This window comes from Antedon mediterranea, chromosome 8, assembly GCF_964355755.1.
Source record: "Antedon mediterranea chromosome 8, ecAntMedi1.1, whole genome shotgun sequence".
Taxonomy (NCBI): Eukaryota; Metazoa; Echinodermata; class Crinoidea; order Comatulida; family Antedonidae; genus Antedon; species Antedon mediterranea.
Genome location: NC_092677.1, coordinates 17,045,413 through 17,065,626, shown reverse-complemented (window position 1 = coordinate 17,065,626; position 20,214 = coordinate 17,045,413). Strand labels below are relative to the sequence as shown.

General features: G+C 35.8%; 1 protein-coding gene across 1 annotated transcript in view; it reads right to left on the bottom strand.

Annotated features, from left to right (window-relative positions):
• LOC140056058 (U5 small nuclear ribonucleoprotein 200 kDa helicase-like) overlaps positions 1–19,826 on the bottom strand; it is a 32,892-nt gene extending 13,066 nt beyond the window's left edge. The window contains exons 1-17 of the mRNA XM_072101293.1: positions 19,716–19,826; positions 14,414–14,577; positions 11,058–11,226; positions 10,189–10,381; positions 9,889–9,947; positions 9,563–9,661; positions 8,920–9,072; positions 8,524–8,623; positions 7,956–8,176; positions 4,095–4,268; positions 3,431–3,568; positions 2,927–3,082; positions 2,275–2,445; positions 1,458–1,516; positions 901–1,159; positions 476–625; positions 15–200 (exon numbers count right to left, since the gene is read on the bottom strand). Coding sequence (XP_071957394.1) covers positions 15–200; positions 476–625; positions 901–1,159; positions 1,458–1,516; positions 2,275–2,445; positions 2,927–3,082; positions 3,431–3,568; positions 4,095–4,268; positions 7,956–8,176; positions 8,524–8,623; positions 8,920–9,072; positions 9,563–9,661; positions 9,889–9,947; positions 10,189–10,381; positions 11,058–11,226; positions 14,414–14,577; positions 19,716–19,760 — 2,496 coding nt within the window. The 5' untranslated portion in view covers positions 19,761–19,826. The remainder of the gene's footprint in view (positions 1–14; positions 201–475; positions 626–900; positions 1,160–1,457; positions 1,517–2,274; positions 2,446–2,926; positions 3,083–3,430; positions 3,569–4,094; positions 4,269–7,955; positions 8,177–8,523; positions 8,624–8,919; positions 9,073–9,562; positions 9,662–9,888; positions 9,948–10,188; positions 10,382–11,057; positions 11,227–14,413; positions 14,578–19,715) is intronic.
• Positions 19,827–20,214: the final 388 nt, after the last annotated feature.

Genomic DNA, 20,214 nt, shown 5'->3' with positions numbered 1-20,214 from the left:
ATCAAAATGCTTACCTGTGTTCCTTTAATGATAACAGTATGTGCTGGCAGGTTGACACCCCAGGCCAATGTCGCTGTTGAAACCAACACTTGGATGTGTCTATCTGCAAACAGATCTTCAACAAGGGATCTGTCCAGTCTGTTCATTCCGGCATGATGGATGGCAAATCCATATGGAAGTAGATCTTTCAACTCAAGATTCTGAAAAGAAAAAAATTAGTGTTTTATTAAAATTGATGACTGAACATCATTACATTACAATGTCTGTTTTATCTCCGTAAACAAAAGTTTGAAGATTGTCACTATGTTTTTAAACTAATAATGATTAATATATCACATGAAAATCTATTGTACTGTTGAGCAAGTCTACAGCATACACACATAGGGTTGTTTAATGACTATTATCCTAACCTAACCTACTGATTTTCAAATGGCAGTTCACACATGTGACAGAAGGCACATAGCCAATTACCTACCTCTGCATGCTCACTCTCAGCCCTCAGCACTTCAGTAGAAGCAGAGCCTTCACGCAGGAACTGGCCTAGGGTGTCGTGCTCCAAACACATATCACGTATAGCTCTGGCTGTCTTACCAGTTTCTTTACGTGAATGCACAAACACTAGAACCTGTGAATTGAAGCGATGGTTTGTTGAATTTAATTGGAACTACAAATATCAATCTTCATTTATGTTCAAAACAACAGCAGACATTTTAGTTTATTTTCTAAATTCTTTGTCAACAAAGGATAAAATGAATCTAATAAATGGTTGATCTACAAATTAAAAATAGACATCCACTGCAACTCTCACTTAATAGCTTTATTTTAAAAAGGTTTTTTGAAGTGTGAACAAGATAAAAACTTTAAATAATCTAATCTAACTTCTGCATCCATTTAACTTACCTGATTTTTACCAGCATGGTCCATAACTTTCTCATAAACAATTTCATTCATCAACTGAAAACGCTTCAAAGCTTTCTTCTCTGTGATACCAATGTACTGCTGCTCAAGAGGAACTGGACGAAAACTGTTGTCAAAGAAAAACAAACCCTTATCTGATTTAACGCGCAAGAACGTAGCCACGTCTTGGTAGTTAGGCAACGTGGCACTAAGTCCGACAAGTCGTACCTCTTCTTGCGATGTCTCAATATTGCGTATGGTTCTAGAAATTTCAAAAAATAATATAAATTTTGTTGAATGAATGATTATCAAGTTCTGCTCTTTGTTGCTAGGTTACTGTAAACGTTTTGTCAAGTGAACTGAGTACAGAACTCAAGACTGACAACCTGAGTCCTGCTCTTTTGTTGCTTAGTTACTATTCCTCCTTCTATTCCACAATCAACCAATGAAATGATAGATTGCAATTTGAATGTCCAGAGGGTTTGTTTATTATACTAAAGTCACACAAAACAACTAAAATATAATCAAAAACCCAACAGACAGATGCATACATTCCTTACCTGGCAATAACAGACTCCAAGACAGGTCCTCTGTCATCGTGTAGCAAATGAATTTCATCCTGCAGAAAATATAAACAAAATTTAATAAACGAATATGTAAATGGTTTTAAATTTGTATAGCGTATAATGCAAAAAGCTTCTATGCGATGTGGATTTTCACTTTTATACTACATGTCTCTCCCTAAGGGTCGCGTCATGTCAGTGAGCTGCTAAAAGGTGCTCTCTCATCTGTCCACAACACAGTGACTGAGTGTGAACTTGTACACCGGGGTAACTCCCTACTAATCTCGAAAGATATACTAGGTTCTTTAAAGTGCACACAAGCAATGTGTGTAAACTGGACCTACAGTTTATTGTCCTCATCTGAGAAGGCGTGTTCTACCACCGGAACCATGGCGTGAGCCTCAAAACTTTTTCGATGTCACGGCTGGATTACGGTTCCACTGCCTTAACCGCTCGGCCACTCACTGTTACAACTCTCTTTCTCAATTCTAGTTACTCTATATACCGTTTAGTGAACTCTGGTTCTATTTTTCAAAATTATTTTAGGTTTTGATTCCTAAAAAGCCATGTCACACTTTATTACAGAAAAAATTGCCTATTATACTAAACACAATCCTATAATGTATAGTACAAAAATCAAGTAAAACTGAAATTATTTTCAAAAACATTCTTTTCTTTTGACTCTAAGAACATAAAATAAAAAGAAAACAATGCCACGCTGATCTTTAATTAGAACTAACATAAGCAATGAGTTAGTTCGTTGTGTTTCACCTTAACCATGCATGCACCAAACTCACGTAAAATTTAAACCTACAATAATTATGAGACGGACTAGCTGTGTGTATGTTTTCTCTCCTCCTTTACGAGTAATAATATCCCATTTCTCTGGAGTACAGACAATGATTTGTGTTCCGTGGATCTGGTCTTTGCTCAGTTGATGATCACCAGTCAATTCAGACACAGTAATTCCATAAGTGCTGAGCCTCTGCAATAAAAAATAATGTTAATTTGTTATAATTTATTTTTTATTTTCTCTACTTTAGTCCCAATAATATGGCCAGTCTAACTACAAAATAAACATACTATGATGACAATTTTCATGCATACTCCAGCATAGTATTTAACTACAATGCACATAGAAACTTCCTTGATCTTCTTAGTTTAATGCTCTATTTACACAAACAAACTTTAGGTGGAAAAAATGTGATGTGCCCATAAATGTACACGTTGATGTCATATCACTACCATATTAGGGCACATCAGACTTTTTTTGTCAAACGAGTGTGATAGTGTAGAAAGAGCCTTAGAGTAATTAAGAGTATGGACACTGAATGGAATGCCAACAATCACAGGTGTAACCCCCATAATATAATGATTCCCAGGTGTATAAAATATATTGCTTACTTAGGCCAACTAGACACATGTTTGTTTCTACCCATCTATCCACCCTGGCTCAACATACTCACCTTATTAAAGTTACCAACCATTTCTTGTACCAGAGATCTCATTGGAGCTATGTAGATAATTTTAAAGGCATCTACGTTGATGGTACCGTCCATGTTGATATTTCTGCCTATCTCTCGTAAAATGGTCAATAAGGCGACATTGGTTTTACCAGCTCCCTATTATGAAAAAAGACAAGATTTGATGATTGTTCTTAATCCTGTTGTTCTTTGTAATAAACCATTATGGACACCCTCGGTTTTTAGTGAATACTTCTTTCATGTTTTTAACTGATGACAGAGCACCATGTTACAGTGACTGTATATATGCTTAGATTGAAGACCCATTAATGTGCATTGAGAGCTTGCATATATGCGCTATATAAGAATGAACTATTATTAATAAAAAGCATGAGTGATATTGAATTCTCTCAAGTACTGTAATGTACTTCGGTTAAGTTAGAAATGTATTGTTTTTTAAAAATGGTAGCCTCATATTGTACATCAAATACAAAGGTAAATACATACCGTAGGGGCACAGAGCAGTACATTCTCATCACTCTCCATTGCTGTTTTGTAGAGTCGACTCTGAATTCGATTCAAACTCTTGAAGCCTTCAAAGGCAGGCTGTGCATATTTTGGCAGGCGTTCAATAGCAACCAATGACTGAAATAGATGAGTATTGTTAAAAAAGAATAAGAGCTGTGGTACTTTTTTGTAACCATGTTAAAGGGCCAACTGAGACAAGTTTACTTTTAGGTTGGTCCTCATTTCATGCCCTGTATTATTTGTATGCTATTTTGATGAAATAAATGTGTGTTGAATTGAATAAAAAACATTTCTCATCATCACAACAGAAAACAACGCCTAGAGTACTTATATACCAATAGGACAGGTTGTATGTAAATGAGGAAGTAATTAGCATGATAAAAAACAAGGAACGTACACAACAAACAATCATATGGCAAGTTATAGATTTGTTTGTTCAAGGAAACATGTCAGACCATTTTAAGACAGTTTGAGTATTTATCAAATGCCTCACCATTTTTAACAATTATTTTAATTTTAATCGGTGGAATCATTCATGATTTATCTAATAAAAAACATGTTTCCGAGTTGTTATAATTGTCTTTGTTTTAGCTGAACTTGAGCATGAATGTGTAACTGATCAATATATATTCACTGATTTCACCTCATTCTCTTCGAATGGCTTTGGTTTGAGTGCGGGTACATGAACCTCTTCATAACCTTTCCTTTCCTTCCTGAATGATCCATCTGGCAAGTGACATCTCTTGTTAGCCATCATATGCCCTCCTTGCGCAAATATAAGGTCATCGATTTCTAACACTTGTTTTGGTAACATTGTCTGTAAAGGAAATTTAAGTGTTTAAAAAAACCATAATTATGTAATCAGGCTCAATCGGGCTGTTTGCTAGCGCGCTATGAAGTGTCCTTTCCGGCCAACTACAGAGTTGACCTACTGATGAGTAGGCATTTTTTATTTCATCGGGGAATTCCCCTTGACGTTCGTAATGAACGCAAAAAATGTTTCTTATCACGTATGTTTACCGGCGGAAAAAGCAGGCTACGATCGTGCGGTTTGCTAGCGCGCTATGAAGTGTCTTTCCGGCCAACTACAGAGTTGTCCTACTCATAAGTAGGCCTAGTTTTATTTCATCGGGGAATTCCCCTTGACGTTCGTATTGAACGCAAAAACATTTTTTTATCGCGTATGTTTACTGGCGGAAAAAGTATGCTACGATGGTTTTACTGTTTGCTAGTGCGCTATAAAGTTTTGTTTCCGGCCAACTAGAGTTGTCCTACTGATGAGTAGGCTAATAGATTAGGCCTATTTTTTTCATTGGGGCTTCTCCCTGACGTTCGTAATGAACGCAAAAAATGTTTCTTCGCGTATGTTTACCGGCGGAAAAAGTTGACTACGATCGTTTTGTTGTTTGCTAGCGCGCTATAAGTGTTATTTCCGGCCAAACCAGAGGTGTCATTCAACATAAATGTCATTTCCGGCCATCTAGGGTGTAAATTACCAAAAATCGCTTCGTCACAGCCCCAACCATGGTGGCGCTGTGACTCAAGTACTTATTGTCGGAGGGGAAGGGGGCCGAAGCGTGACGCTTGATTTGAATCCTGGGGAGAACACTGATCGCAGTACTGATATCACAATACCATGTGACATCCCTTGTCACTAGACTTTCTCACGAAGTAGGGCCTAAAACATTCTAGCACCGATGTACAAATGTACCTTAAGTTAAGTGAAATAAGACTTTAGCGCACTAGCAAATAGGAAAACGATCGTAGCCTTCTTGAATGTATTATACGATACGCCTAGAAATCATTTGATGACGTGCGTATGTTACCGACGAAAGAGTAAATCCTACCGATAGAGTCGATTAATTCAGTGTGATATTGAAAATAATAATATCATCGATATTTATTTTTAATACACAACATTTTTACAAGAAAAACAATACAATGCAATCATTTACTTTATTTACAATATACAAGTTACTACATTTTAGACAACAGCCAAATACTAGAGATCAAAAGAGAGACATGGCAGTAACAAAACACGTGTTTACATCTCTCGGCGGCGGCCGGTGAAACCGAGTCTCAGTTGTTTAACACTTTGTTACGCAGTCTTTTGTTTTTCGTCTAGTGGTCATGTCACGTGTCTCGTATGCATTAGGCTCTTTATGCATGCCGCGCCTCAGCTCTAGAGAAAGTACCGTATCTGCCTGTTAATCTATTTTTAGATTGTTGTGGTTGATATTTTTAAGCGTCACGGATAAGGTTTTAAGCGTCACGGCCGACCGTAAAGCGTCACGGTAGGGAACCCAAGCGTCACGGTACCGTGACGCTTCAAAGGCCTGGGGAGAACACTGGTTCTTGCTTACTCCATACTTAAGAGCCCTACAGTACCGGACAGAATTATTGCAGATTTTGAACGCATTCAACGCATTGTTAAAGTGTTGACAACGCGTTGAAACTGCGTTGTCCGTTGGCGTTGAAAGTGTTGAGTTCGTTGAACTGTTTATTCAACCAACACAATGTGTTGCGTTGAGTTTGCGTTGAAATAACAAACAATCGGATTCGTATGGTATTTACAGATTGCCAGTGTGTATTAGTAGTAGTAGTAATAGTATAAAATACAGTATTACAAATATTTAAGAAAACAAACATAATGTGTATTTTTCCGCGGAAACCTAGCTTAATATATTACACTAGGCTAGGCCTACTACTAACGAGTAGGCCCCGTGTGTATATGAGCCGCGTCTGCCATCGCAGTTAAAAGTAGTGGTCATGTCCTTAATTACTGTGTGCCTATATTAACTGGAGTATTAAATACCAAAGTTAAGGCGGCGGTGAATCTTGGAGGCTAGGTCACATCGTAATTAATTATTTCCAAACTAAAAACTTCGCAGTACTGTACTACATTTTTCTCGATTATTTATAAAAACAACGTAGCCTACACCCGCCGCCATGGAAGGCAACAATACACCACCAACATAACGATCCAGCATGGTCGTCGTCTTTTTCACGCATGCTTTTCGTGACGTGAGGGACGAACTGATCGAAAGGTGAAGAGTTCATTCATTATGAAATAACGCGTAATTAAAAGGGAAAAAATCGTTTAGTTTTATTATTATCCATAAATATATCATTATCATGTATTATATTATAAATTAATTATTGTGATGCCTAACGTAACCCATGCAGAGAAAAGCGTTAAATATAATAACCAAGAAATAGGAATGACCAATTTGATGACAATAGGCAATTTTAGGCGTTTTCTTTAAAATCAAAACCTGTGCCATAACATATTATTCACGCCAAGGTGTAACCCACAAATATTTGAATAACCAAACAATTCAGAATAAAGAACCACTTTATTCTGATGCAAGACAATATATTATTACAGGCGAGGTTTAGGCGTTTTCTCTGTAACATACTATTGTTTTGTTTCTTAATATAATTATATTGGCCTCCTCCTGAAACTGTATGAATGGGATGGGAGTTGCGAGAATATGCGAGCGAACAGCCAACATTTAAATCAGTTTACAGTGTGATGCTTTTCAAAACGCGCAACGTTTTCAACGCGTTCAACGCTATGGGATTCAATTGTTTAACGTCGTCAATGAACGGTCAACGGGTTCAACACATTCAACACGCTCTATTGTTAACGTATTCAAAACGCTTTTTGTACTTAAAAATGTAATGTTGTTCGATTTATAAAGATTTAAATTGGTTCATGGGTGTCGGACACGTCAAATTTTTTAGTTCTTTCAAATTACATTACAACAAACAATGGGACAATTATAAAATAAAAACCAAAATAGAGAAACAATATTTTTACTTTATCTCTTGAATCTCGAACAGCTAAAAAATGTAGGCCTAAATAAAATTAATTACTTCGTCGTCATTAACGATCGTTAAATACGTCATAACACACGTGGTGTTTTTCTTGAGGAAACCAGGGTGGCGGCCTCGTGTGTTGATGTCAGTAATTTCCACGTTGTTTGATTTTACGACGTGAGATCGTGTTTTCCCCCCGGAAGGCCTACAGTACAGTGTTAACTGTTAGACTTGGCATCGACCTTATTATTCGATGTTTTCCTTCACTAAACACTGGGAAATATCACTGTGTGTTTTACTTGGTAACTGTCCGTTCAATACTTAAAAATATATCTAAGCTTCATATATATTTTTTATTTATATTAAAATATCTGGTAGTGACTGCCGATAGGTATTTTGCCTGTTGTTGTTACTGATCGTTCAGGCGTGCAATCGGCCAGTCTAGCGCTGCAGCAGCTAGCGTTGAAATAACTAATTGTTTACTTGACATGCTGATAATGACTTTCGTTGAATAAACAACTAAACGTTGAAAGCCGTTCAACGCAACGCAAACACAACGCAACGACAACGTGTTGAATGCGTTGGGATTTTTGCAATAATTCTGTCCTGTACTGTAAGTAAGTAGAATCTTAAGAAATATGACCTTGAAATTCTAGAGAAACAGTCAGAAACAAAGCCTTACCGTTTCTTGGTCAACCTCCATGGCTTCTTCAATGTCAGCATCAACCTTCGACTTTCTGGCGGCAATTTTCCTGGCTCTTTCTTCTCGGACTAAATCCTCTTGGTCAGTTTCTGTCAATTTTTCCAGGATGATGGCAAGTTCTGGTGTTACCTTCATCTTTTCCTCGATCTTTGACCTCTCTGAATCATTTTGAGCTTTTGCCAAAAGCGTGCAATAAAGAACTACAATACACAGATATAAATAGTGATATTAGAGATTGGAAAATCATGAACTCTGACCTTTGACATACATAGGCAACGTACTGATCATCTGCTTTTTCCACTTTAAAAAAGTTTAAAACTTATAGAAAAGCAAAATAATAGTACAAATGGTGTCCAATGAAAAAGCAAATTGTCTATCTTATTATGTTTCTTTCCACAACTCTCTTATGAAAGCTTAAAAAACATTTTAGTAATTCCATGATTTTCCATATTTTAAATGACCTGTATTAACATAATGATATATTTCTTTGCAATATATAATAAACATGACTTATGAATAGCTACTGATGGAAAGCTAGAGTACTTACTCATTTGACGATGCTGCCGTAAGATCTTGATAAAATGAAATTGTTCATGTCCAAGTAGCATAACCAGCTGGTTTTCACACTGACCATCGCTTACACCAGACTACCAAAACAAAAGAAATGTAAAATCAAATATTTAGTGGGAAAGACATAGTCTGCTTCTAGTATAACTGTTCCCACATATCTCTTCCCACCCTCTAATTAAAACATAGGATATTATTCTTATATGTTCAGTGGGAAATAGATAGTCCTTTCCTAGTAGTAACTGTTTTAGGATCCCTTTCCTCCTTCTAGGACATTAATCTTGTACTTTCAAATGGATAGAATGTTCCTAGTAACTGTTCTCTCATATCACCTTCCACCCTCTGCTTAGAATTCAGGGGAGATATCTAGTCTTACCTGCAGAATTGTAAGGACTTCATTAGACCTTTGTTGTGATACATTAGGGTCATCATAAAACCTGCTCAACTCTTTCTGTAGCCAGTATGCACCTATGTCTCTTGGGTGCAGACCCTTTTCTGTCTTTGATAGCAGGTCATCACCACCGCCAAGCTGGAAACAGTAACAGTTAAAACTCTTATTTATTTAAATGTCAATGTTTAAAACGAACGGATACTTTATAATTAGAGTACACATCAAAACTATCCAGTGGCTGGAAAGGAGCACAATCGGTAGTAACACATAACAACCGACAAAATCTAGCCGACATGTTGACAAAACTGACACGCAAGTTATTTTACTGGCTTATAATTCAAAAGCTCTATCTCGTTACTAAATAAAACCAGATGAAAATGTTTTCACATTTAAGATCCGTTATAAATGTTTATGTACAAAGTCACTTGACCATATTTTATACTAGCAGGTTCAATATTGGCTAGACCTCAGTTGAAGAATCTGTACATTGTGCCTTCTTCATGGACCTAATAGGGAAAATCACATATCCCGATGAGTACACAATTCCTTCCTCTTCTGGAATCCTTTAATTTTCATATCATACACCTTAAATGTACATTGTATAGTTTAGCAATATATTTCAACCTACACTTGTTTTGAGAGTGACATCAAGTAGAGTGTCTTCAACATTTTCCTCTTCACTGTCGTCCGATCCTTCCTTCACTTCTGCGTAAACACCATCACCTTGCTGTAAATAATAAAGTAATTAACTGATCAATTAGGATATTATAATAATTAATTTCTATTTGCATGCGACATTTCAAAGATCATTGCCGCTATGGACTTAAAGTTAAGCTTTTCAACACAAGCTTCTCATGAAATTTTCCATGACTTTCTAGGCCCAGGAATATAATCCATGTCAGGTTTTCAATGATCCGTATGAAAATATGATGCCAGAAACCAATTTTTACAAACCTCATCATCTGATTCCTGAAACTGTACATTAATGCCAAGAGTATCATCAATATCTTCATCTAAATTTAAAAAAAAAAAACATATGATCTAATTTATTATTTAGTGAATAAAAAGAGATTGATACAAATATCTATTGCCTGTCTACTTATATTCATGCAAGATTCAAAAGAAAACAAATAGAGAAGCTTTTTCCAGGTGCGAACACAAATACTGTTATTAAAAGTTTAAGAATTTGTTCCCGGATCCCTAATGTTCAAACTCTCTGAAAGAATTGCGATAGTTAACGTGTAGGTTACATACCTATTGGCTTTTGGTCTTTTTCAGTGGTAAAATCTGTAATCTTCTTTCCAAGGTTGACAAGCAATGCAAACCTCTCTTCTGCCAGGTTTCCCAAGAGCCCTTCCAGCTCACGCTTTTTGTCTTTGCCACGGGTTCCCTCCGTCTTAAGTGTAGCCAATACCTCATCAGCTGCACCACACAATACATCACGTGGCTTCAAAAATAATCAATTTAAAACAGTATGAGATTACAGAAGGCCAAATATAAGTCAATCTTATATAGCACTTAATGCTCAGAGCTTCCATAATTATGCAGATAGTAATCAGCGCAATTCTGTTTGACTCCACCACCAGAGGTACTCATTTACTGAGTGGAGAAAGTGACTCGCGTGAAAGGTCTTTCACACCTGTTCCGATCTGGCACATCAAATTGAACGTCAATGTTTTCAGAAGGCCTTCATCTACGCATATTGGCGCATAGTCATGTGGAGCGTTGTGAAAACGAATCATTGATGTACGATTTGATTTGCACGCACCGGAACAGATATGAAAGACCTTTTACGGAAAAGTATGGCTTGTTTCTTTTCAGCAAACTACTCTCAACTCATTGCTTAGTCCTTCGGATGAGACCTAAAGTAAGTACATTCCACACATACAGTATATGAAAAAGAACTTCGTACAATATTCGAGAGAAGTAGGGGATTGTCTCCTGGTCTAGTATAAAAGAAATAAATCAAGTCTTTTAGGAACCATTTATTTTTGTCCAAAGGGCTCAAAATCTTTTCTACTTTGTAAAATATATTCTGTACCGCACCTTTTCAGGCAGAGTTGGTAAATAGTGTATCTGAAATCAAGGAGTCAAAAGTTCTGGGTACTTCAGACTAGGCATACCTGATCTCCTATAGCAGCCTGAATGAAGCTGAGTAAGGCCTCATAAGTAGCTTTAGTTGCTGGTGTCTTGGGTTTGTAGAAGATGCCACCTAAATCTTCAATGCCTTCTGATAGCAATGTTTGTCCTTTGAATTTGTCTACATCGTATCTGGATTCTTCTTTCTTTTTTCTACAAAAATATAGTCCAAATGTGGGTTAAGGCTACTGAAAAAACATCATTTTTGTTTAATTTTTTACCCCCGCCAAGGAGGTATATGTAATCGATTGTGTTTGTTAATTGTTTGAAAATTGGCTATGTATGTTGATCGGTGTGGTTTGTGTATGTGTGTGTTCGTTTGTTTGTCATCACTATAGCGTTCACAATTTTGATTCCAATGATTCCAAATTACTACCATACAATAAGGTCAAAACACAAAATTCGCAAAAACTTCGGTTTTATTTGACATTACAGTGGTGATCAAGTTTTTGAACATCAGGTCATACCTAGAGCATGTAAAGGACATGCAGGTAGATGTAGCATTAAATGATGGTGATGTTCTGTCCTTTGTGGAAACATATTTGCGTGATGGCCAGAAGCTTGGTGAAAGTACTGATACTTCCTAGCATCATCTCTTTCCGAACTGATAGATGCTCCACACCAGGATGGGGCGGTATCATGACGATGGCTTTAAGTGCAGTTAGACCAGAACAATTGCCAACGACTGTGAGTGGAATATAGTACACAGCAGTATCCGTGACCAAATGTGACAGGAAAATCAACATTGTGACCGTCTACAGACTACCGTCTATGAACTCCTTAGTCTTCTTGGACCGACTGCAAGCTTTGGTCCAGTCATTGCAAAGAAATGTATTGAAATGTACCTTGGGCGACTTTAACTACAACCTTTTGGATAAGCCAGATCATAACGTTGTAAAATGTATGGCACAATTTGGTTTCCATCAACAAATCAACGCGCCTACCACAGCACGTGTGTACCACTACTAGCGTTCATGATACCTACAGTTGGCGGATCTAGGATCTGACGATGGGGAGGGTGGTGGGGGTTGGTGGCCACGAAAGTGGCAAACGAGGTGCGCACCGAGCAGGGGTGGGTTTGGGAAGGGGTGTTTGTTTGAACAAATAGATACTTACGCACTGTTTAATAGGCTAGAGCAACTCTCTGGTGTTATCTGGTGATACTTTGTCAGCATAATCATTTTTAACTACCAGGTTCAAATTTTTTAATGCACATGTATATTCTACTGAATAAATAAAATGTTAAGTACAGTAGTCAAAATAAGCGGTGTCACCTGTTCCTTTGTATCAAGTCATGGTCTAGAACTATAAAATAGCAGATATCGACTTTTAATAGGTCAATGGTTTCACTGAAAGAGTATAAAAGAAGCGTTTAAGAAAATTTGAGATTAGTTTAAAATCTCCCATCTTTGAAGTTCTAGGAGTTCGTGTATACAAGTTTAAGGTCAATTTAGTGTTTAATTGGATGTTAGGTTTAGTTCACTGTTCAATTCGCTTTCAATAGATTGATCAAAATGAACGAGGATCTTCTAAAACAAATACTGTAGAAGCTGCATCTAAACGGCATCGCTCTGATTGTCAAAATTACTGACAGGAAGTTAAGAAATACAGCAGAAAGAACAGGGAAAGTGATTGAGCAGACTTTGTCTGACTGTGCTTCGAGAATAAAATCTCAAGCTGTCGAAATTGAGGGACTAAAGAGGCAGCTTCGAATTCAAACAGCCGAATCAAAAAAACGAAACCAAGCTTCAAGCAGTAAAACAACCGTAGAGCCTAAATGTGAAATTAGTCTGGGTCTCTCCGAAGCCACCTTTTTAAAACCAAGTGAGAGTGATGAGGATTTGCTGTTGGCGTTAGATTCACCATTAATTCCAAAAGAGGAAAAAGAGTAGGCCTTATTATGATAAAGTAATAAGTATCTTTTTCAAATTGAAATCGTGTGTTCAGCCTTTTTTTTATTTGTTCTTGTCATTCTTGGTTGTAGGCAATAAAGGAAAGAAAATTTCCAGCAAACCTGTTTATAACTACTGGTTACAACTTGGAACAAGGTAGTGTAGTTATAAACAGGTTTGCTGGAAATTGTGAAAAGTGCTATTAATTTAATAAAATGTATGAAATACTGGTTTTAATAATTTAAAAATATGTGGATTGGAATGTTATAAATAACAAGGCTCTGATGAAGTTCAAGGTTCTGAAGAAGTATATTTTCTGTAGAAAAATACAATGTTCATCAAGTTTTGTGGTTTGGAATATTTTACTGTTGGTCAACATTGTATGCATGAAAACCACACACCATACTGTAGATCTCTTCACATTTTCATTGTAAGTGTTCATTAAAATAGCCTTAGACATCATATTTATGTTTCTCCATTAGTATTCATGCATCACCCACAGAAATCATGTCATGATCTGAGTAGTAGGTGAGTGGCGGATCTAGGGGGTGAATAGGGTGGCTAGTCACCCCCCATAATTCTCGAAAAAAAAAAAAAAGAAAGATGCAACCAACCCCCGACCGTCGCTAGACATGGATTCAACATCTTTTAATTAAGAAGAGTAGGCTAGAGGGGTAGCATTATGGTTGTGTAAATAGGCCTACATAGTGAAAGAGCTATAATTTGTGATTTGTAATTTTAAAGCATAAAATTGATTTAATTTACAGGTTTTTTGATGCGAGTAATTTTAAAAAACCTATTTCTTTTCAAATTCACCCGCTTGTTTTTGGCGTTGCTGTTCTATTGTTAGTCAACAGAATCTATTGTTAGTTGAAAGGCTGGTTACATAAACCATTACACCAAATTCGCATACACATGCTTGTAGTGAAATTAGCCTAAATCACACATCATCAAGACACATACATATATACTGATTAATATATATTTTCCCGGAGAAATCTTATGTAGGAGGATTTTACAGTAGGCGGAGGTATGCACTCCGGAGTGGTTTTCTAGTTCATACATTGTAATAAAATTTTGATACCAAGTAAATATTATTGAATTGTCATAAAAAATGCAAAATAAAAAACATGATGATATGAAGTGATTACAGTTCCGTCAGTAGAATTGAATTGATTGGTCACTTATCTACAAGATTAATACAGATCTGGTAGGTTGGCGTAATGGTGTGGTATAGGACTAGGGATCAAATGATTTTGTTCATTCTTAGGCAATTTTTTTTTTTTTTAAACTCACTATTTTCTTCTACTGTACTTATCGTCTCTACCCACCCAATTTTTAAAAAGACTTTTAATAGAGGGTCAGAGACCTGATCGTACAGTATAGGATGTTACATCTCTGCATACACTATAAATAATCTATGAGTTTTAGTTAAAATTAAATCTTACTTTGCACGTTTATCTTCTGCTACTGGTGGTTTCGAACGCTTAGCTTTATCGCCCATTGATGTCCCCAGCAGCTTGCCAGTGAGGGACATAACCTCTCCTGTAGGCTCATCTCTGTGACGTTTATCTGTAAATCTTCGATCAGCTTGAAGTACAAGATTTGAGTTCTATTTGAAGAAAAAAATAAATGGGATTGTCACTGCACTTGTTACAAACAAGTCAAATTTTAACTAACTTATTAAATATTGGGCTTTATGCTGGCCGCAGTTGCCTTCCATACAATATTTGTGGCGTTTCATATTGTAACTTTTCGCACTGTTTTGCCTATAGTTAGATAAATCAGTCATAAACTTCAGTCGTACCTTTGTAGGTAAGAAATATTAGTTTAAAATGGATAAATCACTATAATTGTTGAATCAGCTTGTTTTAGATATATTTAGGATAAATATGGATATTAATGTTATTGCATTTTGAGAATCTATATAATAGTTTTGATTGTGTATAGTTCGAAGGGTGAACTAGTTATCACACAGTATGCACACAGATTGTCAGTTATAGTTTTTTCCTTCATAGGTATTAAAGTTTAACAGTAGAAATTCACAGATGTTTTTCATTGTGCTGCATCCATAGGCTCACAGCTTTGTAAGTTATGTCATACTATAAAAGATACTGTATGTAACAGGGGTTGCATTAAGGTTTTAAGTAGGAGGAGAAAAAAAAAGTAACAGGAGAATTTAGAAGTCCTAAATAAATAACTTTGTGAGCGAAGCGAACAACCATTGGCTGGGGGCCGCCAAGGGCCCCCGGTCGGGGCTTTCTAGAGCTATATAGGTCATTTAAACTAGTTTACAGACACATAAATATATGCTTAATTTGAAATAAATATATTTATTTTTATTGCATTTATGTATATTAAATATTTGAGAAAAAAACCCCCTGCATATTTGTGTTTAAAAAAAAATACTAATTACAAAAAAATAGCATAACAATAACAACATATAAACGCACGAAACTTTTTTGGCCCGTCGTATTTAGCAATTATTTTACTCCCATTTGTTATGTACTTTATTAATTTAAAATGCATGGTTCCTTATTTTATGACGTTAGGAAGTTCAATAATATTATTATATATTATTAATAATAATAATATAGGGCCTAGGCTAGGTCTATTATTAGGGAATCGGAGAGGCACGCGTCCCAGAGCAGTATTTTGCTTTCCACGATTCAACTACTGTACGATACGTTACTATGCGCGCGATTTCTTTGACGTGCTATTTTTCTTCACTAGGCCTAGTAAACAATTTTTGATTATCAATTACTCTAGGTATCCCAATGAAAAAATTCAGATTAATTTTTTTACATTTTCTTTCAGTTAACCATAAAGAACTTAATGTAATTAGCATTTTGCAATTTAAATGATTGAAATCCGATTACCCGTTCTAAAGTTATGGTTATTTAAAGTGGTAAAAAAATATACGATTTTTTGCCTAAAAATGGTGTTTTTTTGCAGTTGAAATTGGAAGCATTTTTAAAAGGTTATAACTTTTACAATAATTAGTTAAAAGTTTTGAATTTTGTTAAACCTATAGATATCACAGAGTTGTACAACTCTATTTTTTTTGGAGCCTCAACGAAACCTATTTTTTAAATTATTGGTCCGCAAAGTGGTAGGAAAGCATTTAACGCCCATTTTTTTTATAATTTCAATCATAAATACTATTATATATAACTTTTGAATACGTAAAACAAGATTTTAGGCCCATATGATTATGACACCAAATCTAAGCCGGGCTGCTAAGTAAGATATGCTCTTTTAAGGCAAACGCACAATATGGGTCAAAATAAACTCATTTAAAATAATCAATGTTAATTAAAACAATTAATTGTTTACCTGAATAGTATACAGTATATAAAATTATAAAAATTGTTTTCTTTTCGTATTATTACGTTAATAAATTGAAATACGGAGCTAAAGTTTAGGCCAAGTCACGGCTTACTCGCGATCAGTAGTCGCTCCCCTTAAAGTATTTCGGTCGCAGTTAATGACTTTCGGCCGCCGTATACAGAGTCAAATGTAACGTTGGTAAATTAGCTTAATAAATTTCCTTGGTACATTTTAACCTAACGCATTTGCATTGTATACTTGCATAATAAATCTTCCGCACATTACATCAATTTTAAGTTGTTAAATTAATGTGTAAAACCAGGTATTCTACGACGGAAAAGGACATGTCAATCTCCGACATCGCTGCTGTCACACATCTCGCGTCGAGCCGGTCGAACTCGAGCGAGGAAAACTAAACAACGTGTTCAAAATATGGAACGTACCATTCGCTGATAGGGTGCATTAATGTATTTAACGGAAAACGCCACAACAAACACGCGCGTATTTTAGAGTACAATATTTTACTCACTATAATATTCACCGGATTATAATGGTTGGATCTTTAAACGGGATTTACGCCTCATGCACCATTTTAAAATGTAGTTCGCACAATTACCATGCACAATACGTTTGTAAACTATGTTTTATCGATTTCAATGTAGATTTAGCTATAATTTAATACCAAAATCCATAATATTTTTCCATAAACGGTGAATCAAAATTGGATTTTTGTCACAAAAATTGACTTTTCGTTACGAAAAACCTATTTATAGAAGACGATTTTCGTATCAAATTAAAGCTTATTTAAAGCCTGATAACATACAACAAAAATTAATCCGATAGCTCCAATGGTAATCGTGCGATCGTGTTTTCAAACTGATGGGGATTTTCCGATGAGGTTTTCAACGCGCGGAAATCGGCTCGACGGGATTTTAGAACCGTTTTAAAATCGCATTTTCTCGGCAACTAATTCATTAATTTTAATTATAAACACACTTATACATAGATTAAAACAAGTACTTTCAAACAATATAAATTTTGTAAGTATTAATTAAGATTGAATACGATTTATTTAACATCAAAGTCATACTGTACTACTTTTTCGAATTTCGTCAATATTTCAAAAGTGATACCCCTCTGTGCGCTTTCATTGGGATACCTAATTACTCTGAGAATAAATACTATGAAAAAATTACTTTGGTGTCTAATTATTAATCTAAAAGATCATAAAAGTTTGATTTCTAATGCATCATATTAACTATATGATACAGTTAACGACACGAACCACACAAGCCCGTACGACAATTTTCAACGCAAAACGGCTACATGCGGTCCAGGAGGGGACTTCCCCCACTATACCTTCAGCGTGGTTGAGCCTCTCACAAATTAAAATTTGTTTTCCTACGCCAAGATAATATAGTGCTAAAAATGTTTTATTTTCTCGAAATATTAGGTAGTTTATAATTCGAGTTGTTTATAGATAAATCGTATATCATAAAAAATATCTAATTTTTACATGTTTAAAAGAATTTTCGTGAAATTCTGAGAGGCTCAACCACCGAAAATTAATATCAGTACATCATATGATGTCATTTTAAGAGAATCGCGTTGGTGTATGGTCGTCACGGTTGAAGGATTCTAACAATGCCTCGGAAACGCATGCTACACACACACAGTGCGAAAAGTTTCAAATGAAAATTCCATAGATAGGTCAGGGAGTTTTAGGTCCCTTTCGTGTACAGATATTACATGGTAAAATAATTGATTAAAGCCCCATTCCCTACGTTTTTTAGATCTAATTTAAGATCACAAACTATATTTAATGTAAAAATAATACTATATGATCCTATTGCGATAACTTTTTTCGTCTTTAAACGGTTAAAAATGTGAAAAATAAGTCGATTCTAATAATTATAGCGGCCCGCTATAAATCCCAAAATGCATTGCGCGCGGATTGATATTTTTGTTTTTCACCTGTAATTCGCCCACTTTTCGATCGATCGTGAGGCCAAAACAAATGGAAGACTCCTAACTTTTCAGCGAAAATACCGGGTTTTCCCCAATTTGTATCAACGGAGTCTGGCAAAAATAGAAAGACAATTAATGCAGCAACTATACAACGTCAGGCTAGGTATATAGGTAGCGTACGATGTTCGTACGTTACCGATGTTTACCAGCTAGGCCTACAAAACTAAGCCTAGCTAGGCTAGGCCTAAGACCGTCCACGAGAGGTCGATCGCCGCGAGCTACTTAGGTAGTGCATTGTTTCTCACTTTTTATCATAATTTACCATAAAACGTACATTTAAGACAAGGAATGACATGGTTTAATGTTTTTAAAGTGATATATATGTATTATTTTCCAAAAAACGTCCAAAATTGCAGGGAAGGGGTCTTTAAATATTTAATTACAATCCTATTTTAATCATTGTGTCGTCGCGAGAACGTAATAAATACAACAAACATGTACGTATTGTTCTTGATTAATAAAAGTACTCGCGCCGGGAGCTAGCCTAGGCTAGGCCGTGTAGGCCTAAGTAGACAGAAAGTAGCCGGCGAAAATGTCAAAGTAGACGGTCGAATGCACCGGTTGCCGGCTACTAACGAAACCCCTGTGTAAACAACAAACTATGTAACAATTTAATTAACAATATAGCATATATAATCATATTCATATGATAGCAAGATTTAAAGTATTTCATGTGTACTACTGTATTTGAATATCAATTTGAAGGAATTTTACTTTCTGTTATTTTCAGTTACCATACATTAAGTACCATACACACATATTCAATCATTGAATAAAACGGTTATACTTTAAACGGAGCATTGCGTTCTATTAAAGCTGTTTGATTTGTGTCCGTGAAAGGCTTTAGATAGGTCTAGATAGTATTAAGTAGGCCTAGTAGGCTAGCTAGGCTGAATAGGCTTTTTAATTTTATTATAAATTTATTTTATTTTTTGACTGATTGTTGAGCTGAGCTTTTATATTATTATTAGTTTAGGCCTAAATATTCAATATATTGAATTGATTGGATCAATCTTTTTTTTAAAATTGTTGTATTTTTTATTTAAATTCAATAGACTAGGGGCCTAGTAGGCCTGCCCTAGCTTAGTAACTAGGCCTAAATAAATGTGAATAAAAGGACTCCAGCTTTGTCAATAATGAAAGCCGCCTAGGCTAGGTGGTGCAGGCCTAGGAAATATATCAAAAGAAGAGAGGGCGACCAACATCTCGCTCGGGAAGGAACCGAACACATGGATGGTGGTGGTTGTGCCGTTTGGCATGACCAGATCGTCGACTAGGCCTAGCCTACTAGACCTAACCTTATAAAACAAATCATTTTTATTTAAAATTGTTGTTTGTATATTATTATTGCTATTAAATTTATAAATAGACGTTAGCAATTATCATTCTTACCGCTTTGTACTCGAACTGCAACGATCGAGCAGTAGCGTCAGCCATGATGCACGTTGAACTATCGTTTTAATTTCGACGCCGGTTACTAACATAGCGCCACCAACGGTAACAGTGGCGCTAATACATACCTCTCACCAACCGCCACCACCACCACCACCCACGCTCTTTTAAAAATGTGTATACTTCATCCGATATGCTTAATTTGCATATGATTCCATATCCACATTGCAGCAGCTTTCATAGTAAGTTCAAGGTCACCTTTAATTCTGAAGTAATAATTATAATAATTCTCAAATACGATGAAGGTGAAAATACACGACAAACGTTGTTCGAATGTTTTTGCGTGATAACAATGAAAATGATGGTTCAAGAGAAAGATAGGCCTAATTGATTCTAGCACATATTAAACACTAGCAGCTGGTATGAAAATGTTGTCCATAATTGGGATCCTAGTTTGGATTGCATCCGAAATTGAGTGGTCCTTATCTGTGGTTTTAAT